At 40.4% G+C, this 15461-nt stretch overlaps 1 protein-coding gene across 1 annotated transcript in view; it reads right to left on the bottom strand.

The window, feature by feature from the left end:
* LOC108789829 (myocardial zonula adherens protein-like) overlaps nucleotides 1-15461 on the bottom strand; it is a 97018-nt gene that overhangs the window by 9898 nt on the left and 71659 nt on the right. The window contains exons 4-12 of the mRNA XM_018559931.1: nucleotides 14073-14156; nucleotides 11107-11268; nucleotides 7441-7533; nucleotides 6870-6983; nucleotides 5417-5569; nucleotides 3517-3642; nucleotides 2548-2676; nucleotides 2329-2423; nucleotides 1121-1226 (exon numbers count right to left, since the gene is read on the bottom strand). Coding sequence (XP_018415433.1) covers nucleotides 1121-1226; nucleotides 2329-2423; nucleotides 2548-2676; nucleotides 3517-3642; nucleotides 5417-5569; nucleotides 6870-6983; nucleotides 7441-7533; nucleotides 11107-11268; nucleotides 14073-14156 — 1062 coding nt within the window. The remainder of the gene's footprint in view (nucleotides 1-1120; nucleotides 1227-2328; nucleotides 2424-2547; nucleotides 2677-3516; nucleotides 3643-5416; nucleotides 5570-6869; nucleotides 6984-7440; nucleotides 7534-11106; nucleotides 11269-14072; nucleotides 14157-15461) is intronic.

Genomic DNA, 15461 nt, shown 5'->3' with positions numbered 1-15461 from the left:
TTTTTTTTTTTTTTTTTTTTATTTCACATTGTATTATCAGCTCATGTATACAACTCCATCGTCCTGCAAGTATAAAGCTGGCCATACACCTTACAAATATCTGCAGATTTTCTGTGGTCAGATGGAAAAGGTGCAACAGATTCCTCCATCTACACTTAACTGTGTGTATAGAGTAATCTCCACCTGGGCCAAGCTTCTGTAATCTTGCTAGTCAGCCCCACTGGCTCTCAAAACACCTGAACAATTCCTGCATCCAATCAGATTGTTCTGGTATTTTGACAGCCAGTGGGGCCGACTAGCAAGATACTGAAGCTTGGCGCAGTGGGAGATTCCTCCATCCACACAGTTTAGCGTAGATGGAGGAATCTGTTGTACTTTTTCCATCTGACCACAGAAAATCTGCAGATAATTGTAAGGTGTATGGGCACCTTAAGAGTTGTTGTGCAGTGGATTACAGTAGGATAATAACAAGGCAGATGTGAGTATTTATACTAATTTTATGTTAAATATATTTATTTGATCTAATAATGAACCCATAATTAGATTAAATAAGGAGAGCTTTTAATGTGGAAGTTAACATAGAGCTGCAGGAAAGGAAAGGTTGATTATTAAAGAAGTGCTAACAGCGAAGGACTAGCTGATTTTATGAAAAAGCAGTGGAAACACTCACTTATGAATGTGTTAACTTTCAGAATATTCAGAACTAAAAAAAAATAAAAATGCCCAGTCATTTATAAGGCCATCACGTTAAACGGAACTTTGACATGAAAAACATTTTTGCTTGCTTGCCCACTTTTTGGCGGAAAAGACTCAGTATGCCTTTCCTTGCCTACTTCTAGCATTACCTTTTAAAACGCTGCCTGCTGCACATGGGCAGTATACAATCATGGGAGAAGCATGAGTGCCAGCATGGTGAGACTTTGGTCTATTGATGCAAGGGTCAAGTGTTGGCTGCAGGTAAAGTTTCCCGAAAGATGGCAGGGGCAGCTGTGAAGCACCAAACCGCCATTCAGTGCATGCTTTTTTTATGGGGGGGGTTTGCAATTTAAGTACTGGGCAGACAAAAGGGGGAAAAATTCTTTAAAATGAGCTATTACAATTAAAGAATGGCTAACTTCACCTCTTCAATCATATGCTTTACTTTCTTCTGTTGACAGTGAACCATGTCATCTAGGTGCTTAATTCTCTGCCGTAAACTTGTTGCAGCCTCTTCTAAATTCTGTGTCCTGTAAGAACCAAGGTAGACATATTACTTTACAGTACAAAATTTAACTAGGAGATCACATACTAAAAAGTTTTTCAAGATTTAAACAAGTTTTTTTTGTGGTCATATAGTTTGTAAAAGGCAACCATGTAAGAAATGGCAAATGTCCATAGTGTTAAATAAAATGAACAAGAAATGACATAGCAGGCCCCTTTTTCATAAAGCTGAATGAAAATTTTGATTAGGCCTTTTTTTTTTTTTAGTCTGGCATCACCATCTCCTGCATTCTGCACTTTATCATGTAATGGAAAATATGAAAAAATGAAAAAAAATAATGGGGCATACTGTAGGAGTAGGACTGTAGGAGGTTAGAATTTCAGCCACATAGGCTAAATTAAATTTTCATTCCAGAGAGCCCTGGTATTAGGGTGCCCTATAAACATTCCAGATTGATGTGATACCATACCACTAGCACTTTATTACTTTTCCTTAACTTATCTCTAATAGTAGAAACAATTAATAAAGCTGATAAAGTTACATTTTAGCATCTGTAACAAGCAAATCAACAGGAAATTAGCTGAAACACACTCTGGTTCAATATGGGTCTATATTAATAACAACCACTTACAAACTCATCCACAACTCTGCCCCCAGCTATAGCTTAAACCTTGTCTCAAAGTATCACCGTAACCTTCTCCTCCGCTCTTCCAAACACCTCCTGCTTCCCAGCTCCCTCTTCAACTCCCATGCTCGCCTCCATGACTTCTCTAGAGTCACTCCCATCCTCTGGAACTCTTACCCCAACCTGTCCGTCTATCTCCCACTCTGACTGCCTTTAGGCAATCCCGTAAGACTCATCTCTTCAAGGAAGCTTATCTCACCTCAAACTAACCACTGAACTATCATGTTCTCAAACAATTCATCCCCACACAGCTACCACTTCTTGTTTAACTTGCAATGTCTTCCTTGTATTGTAAAGCGCTGCGCAAACTGTTAGCACTATATAAATCCTGTATAATAATAATAATCTTGTATCTTATAACAGAAATGAATACAAAATTGCCAGACTAAATGAATCCTTTCTAGCATCTGTCTGTAACAATTTCAAGCACATATATATTTACCTTGCTCTCTCTGATGCCGTTATCTCCATTTTAGCATCAAGCCTCTGTATTCGCTCTTCATGGCTTGTTAACTGCACTTGTAGTTGTTCCCTTTCCTATGGAGGGGGACATTTTCATCACATTTACAATACTTATAATTTATATGCATATATTTAAAGCAGAATAGGTATATACTACCAATAAAAAGTATAGATGACTAGGAAATAATCATTCCAGTACCTGCTGCATTCGCTGGACTAACTTGTCAAGTTCTGAAATCTTTGCATCACGTTCTTCTATCTTGGCCTCTGCTACTTGGACCTTCTCACTGGCATCTTCAACAGCCTGTATGTACTGTTTTGTCTGTCTCTTTAAATAAATGCAAACATGTATTTATTGAAAAAGTGCTCAGACTGTTGTCCAGGCTTCAGAATCTGATGTAAACAGAGCTCTGGTGGAGCACCGGAAAATGGGGTGAGATCTGAGGTCTGCTATTATGCACTTAGATACACCAAAACTGCAGTCCGAGATAGCATAAGCTAGTAATAATAGCTCTGCCTCCTATTAGAAATCAATAATGATTGAAAAACAACTGTGTGGTCACCAGCCCCCCCCCCCCCCCCAAAAAAAAACCCAAAACAATTATGATTGGAGCAAACTTCCTGAGATTATCAATATGGTAACATTTAGAGAGAAAGGATATTTCATACACCTATCCATAGCCACACATGTGAAACCATCATCTCCTTCCGTCAACCTTGCACCACAATGAAAGTAGAAAAAAAATCTGTTTGATATACACATTATATGCATATATAACAACAGGCAGGACAGGTAGCATGTATGAATGTTATAATCATTCATTAAACCCTAGTCCATTCCTCACTCACCACATTCTCATTTAGAGGTACATGAATATGAAATGTCAGATTTAGTGATATGCAATGAGCACAGCAACTTGTTTTCTGACACACAATGTCCTCTCAACCTCCTATGTAACAGATTTAAAGGAATCTGAAAATCAAGTCCAGTATCAGCCTGTCAGATACAGATGAGGGGTTAAAATTCAGTGTGGCACACAGCAGCACGTTTTTCAATTCTAGGAGATCTGGAGGAACAAGCCTTTTTAAAATTCTCTTTATAAATAAGACATCAGCATCCTATAATCATTTGAAAATGCAATTCAGACTATATTGTTTAGGAACCTACAATAAGAACTTCTTTTTCTGTATTATATTTAACTTCCTCTTCCTGGAGCTTTTCTTCGTATTGACTGTACAATTTTCTTGTCATCTCTCGCAAGACGTTAGCGTTGGCTTCCTGAGAGGATTCTATCTGTTGAAATAAAAAAATATATATATTTTAAATTTGTATGATAAAGACAAGAGGTTCTTCTTTGAGGTACGGAAGGTTGTATATAAAAGTTTTAATTCTCAAATTTTCTAAAACTGTATCAGTGTGTGTAGATCACTAAAGAAGAACCCCAGGCAAGACTATTATTATCTCTTGCAGTGGGGCTACTGCGCACTACAAGTATTAACTGCCTGTTTTCGTCTAGGTACTGTAATATAATCAGAGATGACTTGTTCTTAGACCGGTCCTTCCAGGCTCACTCCCCCTCCTCTGCAGCGGTCTAAGGATCCTCGAGTCATCACGTTCAATAAACAGTGTATAGGACATGAGGACGCAGAGAGACATACCATTGCTGCAGTGTAGGAGTAGACAGGCTGGAGAGAGCAAGCCAGCTATGAGGATTGGGTGAATATATCTTTTATATTTTACCACTTAGACAAAAACAAGCAGGTAACCCTTGCAATGCAATGCGGGGGTAGCGCCACTGCAAGGGTTAATAAAAGTTTTGCCCGGAGTTCTTCTTTAATTCAAAAGATACAGCATGGCTGACTCAGGGACTAAACTACTGACCTAAAAGCAGATAATAAATAATGGGCTGAACTGAGTGGGATAAATCTACAAGGGGCAACACTGTATCTACTAAGGGCCATATATACTTTATTTCAGAACAGATAATAACATATTGGTAATCAGCCTTGGTTCAGCTAACTGGAGAGATGAATGGCTGATTTTGTTCACTTGGATATAACCCATACATGTATACAAAGACTTAATCCTGCCATACATAGCTTTAATTTTGGCTGAACTGGATGACTTGGCCTGGCATAGCCTGTGGGCACCTTCAATTTTTCAACCGACTTTTGCGACTGCTTGACTGACAATTCAAGGAAAATTGTTGTTATGGCTGTCTGAATACAATAGCCAGCAGGGAAGATTCCTCCATGCACGCTGTTGAGGGGGGAATCATGCGTTAATGTGCGCTGTGATGAGGCAACCTATTCATTTGAATGGGCTGTCAAACCTGCCAAACACACAAAAAAGGTGCAAGCACCATTGTTGGCAATGCAGCACACCACATCGCACACAGTACTGCATGGGATAGTGTGTTCGGGCGCAATTCAGAATGAATGGCACTGTAGCACACCAACAGGCAAAATGCACGTTACAGCAATGGAACAGTTTGAATTCTGCCTTTATTTAGTTGTTGTACAACCTCTGCCTGAGGCAGACTGGTAGCTGAGAAGGTACAGTAGGTACATCTTAAGTCCAACAAAAGAGCATTGCAAACAGTGAAACATACTTAAAAAAACACATTATCAGAAGCTTTGCATGAGCTTGTATTCGGCCTTGGAAAATTGTCTGACAATGTACACTTAAATAATCCTAATGCCCTTTTTCATTTCATTCTTAAAAAAAACTAAAGCCTTTTTTTGGCTTTAGTTCTCTTTTGGGTCACAGGGGGAAAATGTACTAATGTCCTCCTGTGACCTAAAGTCAGCACTTAGCGGGCTACTGTCGAGATACCCCCTGCTCTCTGCACGGAGTAAACCGTGAGCTGAGAGATCAGCAGTTCATGATCACTCAGCTCTTGATCTATAGAGCCACCTTGTGACTCGCTGCAGTGTCTCCACATCGACTAACTATTGGGAAGAGTACATTTTACACTCCCAATACTTCTGCTTTAAACAGACAATCACAGCAACAACTCTGAGCCATGGTCCACATAGTACCACTGTGGTTTACTGTAGGCATTTACCTTGATTTTTAATTGTTGATTTTCTGCTTGTGCAGCTTCCAGCAGCTCCTGTTTTTCTTTTAATTTATCTAAGGACTTGTCAAAGGAATGTTTCAAGCTCTTCACCTCGTCTTTGATACTGCAGTTTTCCAATGTCATATCCACCAGTGTTTTCTGAAACAGACACAAACAATGCTGAATAATAGTTGACTTTAAATTTATGAAACTGGAAGTTTACTATTTGGAATTATACGTACATTTCTTTGTCCACTGAAGTTAAAATCTACACTACACTCAATTGTAACACCATTTTTAAAGTGCGAAGGAGGGGTGTGGAGTCATGGAAAGATCAGAGAAAAGTTATACATCAGTACTTAAAATGACAGCTGTACCTTAACACTAACTATCACTGAATACACCCCCACCCTCCCTAGTTAAACTGTGGTATCCCCTGCCCACCACCTCAGCTGTTAACTTACCTCTGTTGAGAGGTACAGAGCCACAGCCTTCTCCAGGGTTTCCAGCCTGATGGACAAAAACCTCCTCAGCTTGTGCTAGCCACGTCTGCACACTTCATCCACATTGACTTGGATGGTGCCATATACAAACATTAGAGATCCTCAGTATGTATCCCTTTTCAAGTCAATGGGGACTCCAGCACTGAAGAGATTTTTATTACCTCCTGTTGCAAAGCCCAAAATGGCTCTGCAACAGGAGGTAAGTAAACAGTTTGGGGGGAGTTTAGATTAGTGGGAGGTGGGATGGTGGATTTAACAATAGTTAGTAAAAATTCTACCCTACTGCTCTACTCCAACCACTGTAATATTCTCTTCAACAGTCTAGTGGATGGAACACCAACGTAACAAAATGCTTATTCCCGTTTCTCCAAGGAAAAAGGCAGGATGGGCATTTACAAACACAGACTTTTTCTTACACATTGGAAATTTTGTGAGGAATAATGGTCCATAGCACCTTGGCTGCCTAAATATACTTTAATGTGTAGTAAACTAGAATGAAACTGACACACCTAAAAGAATATTTCATTAATTCCTTGCAATGCAAAAAATGGATTCTTCAAAGTATTTTTACATGTATGTTGCCCCAGATTTTACTTCTACAAAAGATACAAAAAACTCTATATCTAGAACTCTGGATAACAAGTTGGCCTTACAAACGTTGTCAGCTAAAAGTCTTTTTTAAATCCCATTGGCTCACATGGGGGCACGTTGGCACATCTGCTGCCCCCTTGTCAGCCAGAGCGTCGCGGGGACACTCTGGCTTGTATCCGGTTTCTGATTGCTGTGATATATTTAGAATATTCATATTCATAATGTGAAAAGGAGGCCTGCTGTCCATTTTTAAAAGGCAATGTTTCCCAAAGTCATCACCTTTTAACTATAATTTTGCTATTAGAACATATGTTTATTGCAGATTCTTCTAGTTGAAGTGATCTGCTTATATGAATCTCACATACCTGTATGTCCACTGAGGAAGCATTTAAAGAGCTATTAACTGAATCAAGACTGTCTATGACAGATGCTTGTTTGTGGGAATGGTGCTCCAATAAGTCTTGCTTTGCTGATGAAACCTGGAATTAAAGGAAACAATTTATACAGAAGACTATATACACTCAATAGTTTGTATTGATGGCTCTTTAAATATATCTACATGTGATGCCCTGTGAACGTTTGGGAATAATGGGCCAAACAAGTAAGGAAATAGGTAATTCTGTGTCAGTTTATAGACTCCTGCTGATGCTTTCAGCTAGGATGATTTACATAAACTAGAACAAAGAAAACTGGAACAAAATGGCAAACAAATTACAGTATCTGAGATTAGGTGTGTATGTGGGGGGGAGGACTCCCGTATTTGTCTCCAGACAGGTTCCTAACAGGTAAAATTCAGTATCCGTGAGATAAGTAGTTATTGCTTACATATTAGCTGTTGCTTAACTGCTCTCTAAAACATGTTACATGATACAATGTACATTTTCTAGCCAATCCCTTTTCCTTCCTAATACACATGAAAATAACACAAATACTTACTTTCATTTCTTGTGTGAGGCGTTTCATTTTCTCTTTCATATCGTCATATTCACCAAACATTTTCTCTCGTATTTTTTCCAGGGTTACTCTCACCTGTAGTAAAATTGGAATATATTGATGTTAGTAATGCTTTTTTTTTTAGATCTGGATAGAGTAGGGAATGGTTAAAGTGACACTAAACTCAGGAGTTAAATCTTAAAAATACATTCAAGACCTTAACTGTTAACAAATGTATCTTATATGTGTATCACTCGGCTGTAGATCCTCAAATCATCTCTGAAAGTAGCCACTGTTCCAAGCTCACTCCTGTGATGGACTACAATCTCATGTTTAGTTTACTAATTTGTAATAAAATTGTAGCCCATATTGAGACTGAGCCGCGACACACAGATTGTTAATAGGGTACTGGAATGTATTTATAAGATTTAACGCCTGTGTTTTGTGTCACTTTAAGACTGTCAGGTTTTACTTACTCCCTGTGTCCAACAAGGAAGATTTCCCTTCACTTTCTACTCCAGAGACATAAGAGGAAGCAAGTGGAAATTGAGACAATGATCCCCATGACAAAATCGAGAGAGTGGCTCTCCCCATCAAGGACACATACAGAAATAAAAATCTATCACAGGTTTTAACATTTCGATAATAGTTGTGGCTTTACATACACTATAAAAGGAGAATTATGAGGTGAGTGATTTTCACTCAGCCTCATAGTTTTAGCCGACCTGTGACAATTAAACTGTCACAAGGCGGCTCAATAGATCGGGGAGTGAACGCATACCATCGCTCACTTCTCGATCTATCCCTGCAGAGAACTGTGACAGTCACTCACGGCTCCCTGCAGGGATTCCCCTCCTCCCCTGTCCGATCCTCCAGCGCCGACTGGCGGAACAGCCGGGGGAGGGGGCGGGTACAGCTGGTTCTGCCTCTAGATAGGCAGATCCAGCTGTCAACCCCGCAGCTGGGTGGATCTCGACAGTAAAGTCGGGATCCGCCCCGGCTGCGGCATCTCAGTATACCGCGAGCTACTGAGCTTTGGGTGACGGGAGGACGCTAGTTTGTGTTCTCCTGTTACTATGGGGAAAAGCCCTAACCCCATAGTTCTCCTTTAAGGGTCTATTTTTAAAGCATTAAATCAATAGTTTCCTATTTTGTTAAATGGAAATATTAATTTTAACGTTCTGCCTGGTACAACTTCACTGCTAATTTTCCCCATATTTGGATAACAATAAACATTTATTTTGTTTGCCTATTTATCATTTTTGCTTAGTTAAGAACCCCTCAAAATCTGGTACAATTCATTATTTTAAATGCAGAGAATCTCCACTGCGTTTTATATAAAGCTATCCATTTTTTACACGTGTGCCACATTTTGCAATGTTTTGCATGTTCTTTCACTAATTGTTTTCTGGCTATTATTCATCATGTTTAATCTGCATTGTGAAATTGCTGCTCTCTTGGTCACTTGTGTCTAAACTGCTGAAAAAACAGGGAAGAATTTGTGTAAAATCATCTACAGACCATTATGTCATTTGCATCATATATTCATTCTACTGGGAGCACACACCGTATACAAAACAGCACAAGATGACATAATGCTTATTTTTCTCTCAAGATGTCAAGGTTGGTTTTTCCTTTAACTAACCAGAAAGAAATGTAAAGATGCTGGAAACTAGAAGAATATCATGCCTCTTAATTCTGTCTAGATTCCAAGAGAATCCTAAACAAGGGCAGACATTACTCTTATTGCTTTAAAGATTGCCCAAGAGCATCCCCGATATCCCTTTAGATGGTTAGACACAACTGATGATTAATCTGCAAGATCTATCATTATACGATATGTAATGAAGTTATTACTTACTGCCTTTTTAAGTGAACCTATAAAACGGGAATGTCAACTTTCCCACATGGTGCATTGTGTGACAGAATTACATATAGACAGCCAGCTGCATTTAGTACTGCAGTCAGCAGGCTAATTTCTGCTGGAAATAGGAGCCTGATATAGATGGAAGACTTTAGAAAAGAGAAATAAATAAGATTTATGTACTTTTAGAGACTCATCACTGTAAGAACACTGAACATTGCTGACGGGTATGAAGAGCAGACACCCAGAAGTGCCTTTAGTATCCTCTGGTTTGCCCAAATGGCAAGCTGTTCTAACTAGCAAAGCTCCCACAATATAGCTTGGCCCATCACTATGTTGGACTGCCTCACTAATGAACAAACTAGAGGATACTTAAAGCTGTGGCAGGTATGCATGTCAGAGTCTTTAAGGCCTCATTCACACCCAACGCAAGAGCAAAATTGTATATTGTGTATATGCGCGTATGTACGTGCGTATATGCCCGTATTTATATGCATATACGTGCGTATATGCGTGCACTATATGCAATCCCAGAATGCATCACTCGTAATGGAATTTTTTATGTGCTGCAAGCATGTACGCGCGTATATGCGAGTAAACACGCGTATGTGCACATAAATATGCAGCAATATGCTGCCCGGACGCATCTCTGTTCCATTCTGGTTTTGCGCATATATACGCTACGCAAATATACGGCTCCATAAGTGGCTATGTGTATGGAGCCATTTATTTGCATGTGTTGCATATAGTACAATACGCACGTACGCGCAGATACGCGCGGCAGTTTGAATGAGGCCTTAAAGTAAATCCCCTACTGAGCTAAAGTTGCCAAACTGACAGCAGTCCCTAATGACAGTCTTTCCTAAATGGTTATACGTGGGCTTACAAAGAAGAGTCTGAGGGCAATTTGTGCATAGATTTTATTCCTGCATTTAAGTCAATATGATTGTATGGCAAACACATGGTAAATGCATGACAATGACATCCCATATACCCATATCTGTTAGGCCTAATTCTAAAATCCTCTTCTGTTGTATGACTGGATATTCTGCATTGTGCAACACTCTGCTGAAATAGGCCTCACATTGTCTCCTAATTCGGAGATTGTTCAAATACCATGTCTGCCTACTGTCCAATGAGGCTCAACAACCAATATAGACTTGTAGCCAAGGAGCAGTCCCCCACCTCCATCCTGACTTTCTTGCCACAGTGTAGCAGCTTAAAACATACCTATCCTAATTAACCCATTGCTCTAGGTCTTAGTAGCACTGGTTACCGGATCTCAGCCAAAAGGAAAGATCGCTCTTCAAGCAGAGACACTGAATTGCTGGTTCTGGGTGAACATCAGTACCCTAAGCCCGTAACTGAGAATAAGTGACCAGTGCCTTAGCATTTGATCACCTTAAGGATAAATATTTCCCCATTTCTTATACCATATATAAATATACTGGCGTGATAAAGTCAGGATGTGAGGTTGGTATTAATCTTTAGGTCTACTCTAAGGTATACATAGCCATAGCTCAAATTATATTTAGAAGATCAGGAACTGGACTAGGAAAGGGATTTACACCAAAACTCATAATAATTTAGGATTATAGAGCTTGAATTAGCTTAATCAGTATGTACGGCAGATAGGCATGTAGGGTACACAGGTAGGATATATCATAACACATAAATATTCCGGTGGTCCGTGAAATGCAGAAGGATAGCAAATGGTATCTGAACACTGTAGCTTATAGCACTGACCAAACTTTGGAAATGCCAACCATTCTAAGCATAAAACGCTGACAAAAATGTTAACTTACATCTTTAATGTAGTTCATCTCTTCTTTCAGCTGATGGGAAGACCATTCATAAACAACAACCTCATTCTGATGATTGTTTTCAGCCCTTTGCACAACTCCATAAACTACACCATGGGGAGGCGTTCCAGAAGATGGAGTCCTTCTAGGAACAGTGTAAAGGTGCTGTAAGGTAAAAAAAAAAAAATAGAATCTAGTATACTTTATATTTTTATATTCCTTTACCATTCTTTCCTTTCTGATCATCTTTCTTAGTTCAGGTATGATTTTCACCTAATACTGCTAATACTGCATAAACTATATGATACTATGTAATTTATATGCATACATTTTCCTTTTACTGAGAAATACCAAAATATGATGATTCTATCTTCTTGTTGCTTATATTCTCTGCCAACACTAGCAGGGTTATTCATGAAAGGGTGAAGAGTTTGGGGAAGGCAGGACAGGAAACGTGAACAACTTAGGCAAAAATAGCTGATTTGGTAAAATCCTCCAATTCAGCTCACTTTCCAGTTCAGCTATGTTGTCCTAGATTGTCCACTTATCCTGCCCTCTCCAAACTCTTCACCCTTTTGTGAATAACCCTATAAGTGTTGGCCTCATTTACTACAAAGTAGAAGACAACCAATGGATGTCTCCAAGGCAGAGATTGTAGGATAAGTAAAGTTTGTATATGTTGTCCAAAGTTGTCCAGGTCTTCAGTATTTAAAGCAGGCTTTTCACTTAATGCAAGGTCTGCTTATTCAGTGAAGGTCCCTTCCCTATCTTATTTCACTCCACTAAACTGACAAAAAAAGCCTGTTATGGAAAAAGAAGTTAATATACTACTTTTTACCCAACTTCTGTACTGTAAGGGGTGACATCATTATCCTTCTGATGAGAACCCAGGGTTCTCCGGTGTACTACGACCTCATAACATGCTACTACGGCACAGCACTTTAGCATCTTCTTGAAAGATTCTGCTCTGCATTTACTGGAAGGATGGTGACAATACCCTCGTCTAGGCATTCCCAGCAAATTTAGATTGGGTAGAGACAGGGGCATATCTGCCGCGAGGCAAACAAGGTGTTTGCCTCGGGCGCCAGATTCCAAGGGAGAGGCAAAAATGCCGGGGTCTCAATGTACCGGTCCGCGGATCACTTGTGGCCCCCGAGCCGGTACTTTGTGACCCGCAGCCAGCTCAGAAGTCAGGTACGCGGTCACGGACTGCATGCCTGACTTACTGGAGCAGCTACACGGTCTGCATCTCTATCGGATGCAGACCGTGTAGCTGAGTCTGAGCCGGCACTCTTGGGCTTTGTCGGGTCTCAGGGGGGCTTTGTCGGGTCTTAGGGGGGCTTTGCAGGATCCATAGTGTGTTCTGCAGCCTGCAAAGCTCACCAAAGATCCTGCAGGATCTGTGGGGGCATTGCCGGGTCTCAGGGGGCATTGCCGGGTTTCAGGGGGCATTGCAGGATCTGTGGTGGGCTTTGCAGAATCCATAGGGGGCTCTGCAGCCTGCAAAGCCCACCACAAACCCTGCAGAGCCCACCTGAGACCACAGTCGGGTGGGGTAAATTTAGTGTGGGGGGGGCGCCGCGTTTTGCCTTGCCTAGGGCAGCCCCAAACCAGAATACACCACTGGGTAGAGGGCCATTACTGAATAAGCGGACCTTGCTATTTAGGTGCAAGGCCCACCTAAACCCACCCAGCACAGGATGTCAAAGTCTGCTCCAGACAGGCAATACACATTTTACATGAATACAAGTATCTCCAAGCACTGATATTGCTCTGAATGCTTTATTCTTTAAAATGCTGAATGCAACATTTGTTTCCAGCAGTGAGAGTAGTATCATTAATTATTGGCACCTGCATGTAGCAGAGAGAGAGATTATGTCAACATATAAACTGTTTGGGAGCGGTAAGAATAGGAATGCTCAGACAGCCCCAGTCCACTACAAAAAGTCTTTAGATAACGTTTACACCAAAGATGCCCTATGCACATTCCAGTCACAACTACAACTGGTATCTGGGTTTAAATACGTTAATAATGCACTTTATGATGTGGAAAAATAGCATTGCTGTATTTACTATAATGGCACTCTTGGGTCATTAAAGGGTAAGGTGTAGAGCTCCAAGCCTTAAAAAGGAGAACTATGGGGTTAAGGCTTTTCCCCATAGTTCTCCTTAGAGTAACGGGAGGACACAAACTAGCATCCTCCCGCCACCCTAGGCTCAGTATACCGCGTCCTGTAGCTTGAGGTATACTGAGACGCCGCAGCTGAAGCGGATCCCGACGATTATGTCTGGATCCGCCCAGCTGCGTGACTGACAGTTGGCTCTGCCTACCTAGAGGCAGAGCCAGCTGTACCCGCCCCCACCCCCGTCCGTTCCGCCAGTTTGCGCTGGCGGATCGGAGCGGGGGAATCCAGCCCCTCCCCTGTCACGGCAGAGACCCGTGACAGGATCGAGAGGTGAGCGACCCCCGGTATGTGTTCGCTCACCTCCCGATCTACTGAGCCGACCTGTGACAGTCTCATTTTCACAGGTCGGCTAGAACTATGAGGTGAGTGAAAAGCACTCACCTCATAGTTCTCCTTTAAAGATTTTGATAACATTGTACTATATATTTCTTCCCAGTTCTGAACATTTGTGGCTAATGAATGAGAACTAGGGGAAAGGAGGTGCAAGGGATGCTGAGAGCATAATATTCATTATTGTTCAAGAAAAATGAACTCATCTTTAGTTTATTTTGTTTAGTGGTTTGTTTAGTGGTTTGCAAAATAAAAAAGTAGCTTTGCATATAAAGCAGATTGCATGCTGCCACCAACAGCACATTCTACCAAAAGCTTTTACTAACTTAATCACATGACACCAGGGCGGAGTTTGTACAAAGGGTCTCATCATTCAGGTGTGTCGGTCAGCATGCTATCTAGTTACAGACCAGATTATAGGTATACAACAACAATGCACAGTATCCATCTTACAAGGGTTGGTGGCTCAGATGGAGTTCTTTCAGATATATAGCCATTTCTTTTCCTCCTCCTGTCAGCTGTGTTTTTAATATCAACCTTAAAAAATAAAAAAAGAGAGACGTGTTATGTAATGCACAATTAAATTTGATTGCAACAGTGCTGACAATGAAAACACATATCTGGGTACTATGGATCACTGATTTTTTACACACAGTTACAGAACATAATGCATTCTATCCTGTAGTAATCAGCACTACAACCACTAAATGAGTAATGCAGATGAATATTACATATGAGGAACAATGGACACAGAGGGATTTGCGCCTGGTCATGACAGATGGTGGAATAATCAGATACATATAATAGTACATTATGTTCTGTCCACCTTCTCAGCCCAGTTCCTCACAAGACAAGGGTGTGTGAAGGCCTGTGTTCCAGACTGAAGGCGGCCTGACGATCCAGTTCATCTTTTGTCTAGCATCCTGCGGAACAGTGACAATAATAAACATGCACACTATTCCATTCTTTAAAATGTATTATTTTCTAGAACACAGTGCTGGCCATATAAGTGTATGTGTTTGCAGATATTGCACACAGTTTGGAAATACAGCTGGACACTCAGACAAGCTAACATAAAATAAAGAATAACAGCAAAAAGAACATAGGCCAATGTCAAAATGAGGGAGTGTCTGTGTTTAGGCTTAACATTTACAAAATACTACATTGTTTGTTCAAAGATAAAACAATTGCTTAATCCAGTGCTGATCTGCCAACACAAGCATTATTTTCTTTCTGTCAATTCTGTCACTCTGTAGAGCTTGTTCATTTTCACACTCTCCTATACACAATATTGCACTGTCCTATACGCAAATATTTCAAAGGCTAGTTAAAGGGAATGTACATAGTTTTTCTTTCTAGATTTCCTTTTTATTATGAATAAGTGTTACAAATAATATTCCTTAACTGTTTGAATTTTCAAACAAATATGAAATATTGCATACAAACATTTGGTGTTTGTTTTCATATTCTGGAGCTCTTGGCTCCTTTTTACATGGTTCCAGGCTCTCCTTGTTTGCCTTTGCTTTACTGCTCTCTCTTTATAAAAGCCAGAGTGCTCTGAGAATACTAAGTTATAATTGCACCTTGTATTAAATGTTTAAAGTGACCCTTTAAAAAAAAAGATCCCATCTATACTCACCTTACCAGTGGCCCATGTCTGGAAACACATCTACATCACTGGCTGCTACAAGTATTCAACCTTTCCAGGTGGGTCAAATACCTGTCTTCCCCCGGATGATGTGGTTCCTCCCACAGGCATGTATGTAGTGACATATAAACAGGCAGAAGGAATCACTATGTGTGGCGGGAGGAGCAAATGTTCACACATCCAGTAATGTGCTT

The sequence above is a fragment of the Nanorana parkeri genome, unplaced genomic scaffold, assembly GCF_000935625.1.
Source record: "Nanorana parkeri isolate BGI_ZX_2015 unplaced genomic scaffold, ASM93562v1 scaffold422, whole genome shotgun sequence".
Classification (NCBI taxonomy): Eukaryota; Metazoa; Chordata; class Amphibia; order Anura; family Dicroglossidae; genus Nanorana; species Nanorana parkeri.
This window is presented reverse-complemented; position numbering and strand designations above follow the sequence as displayed.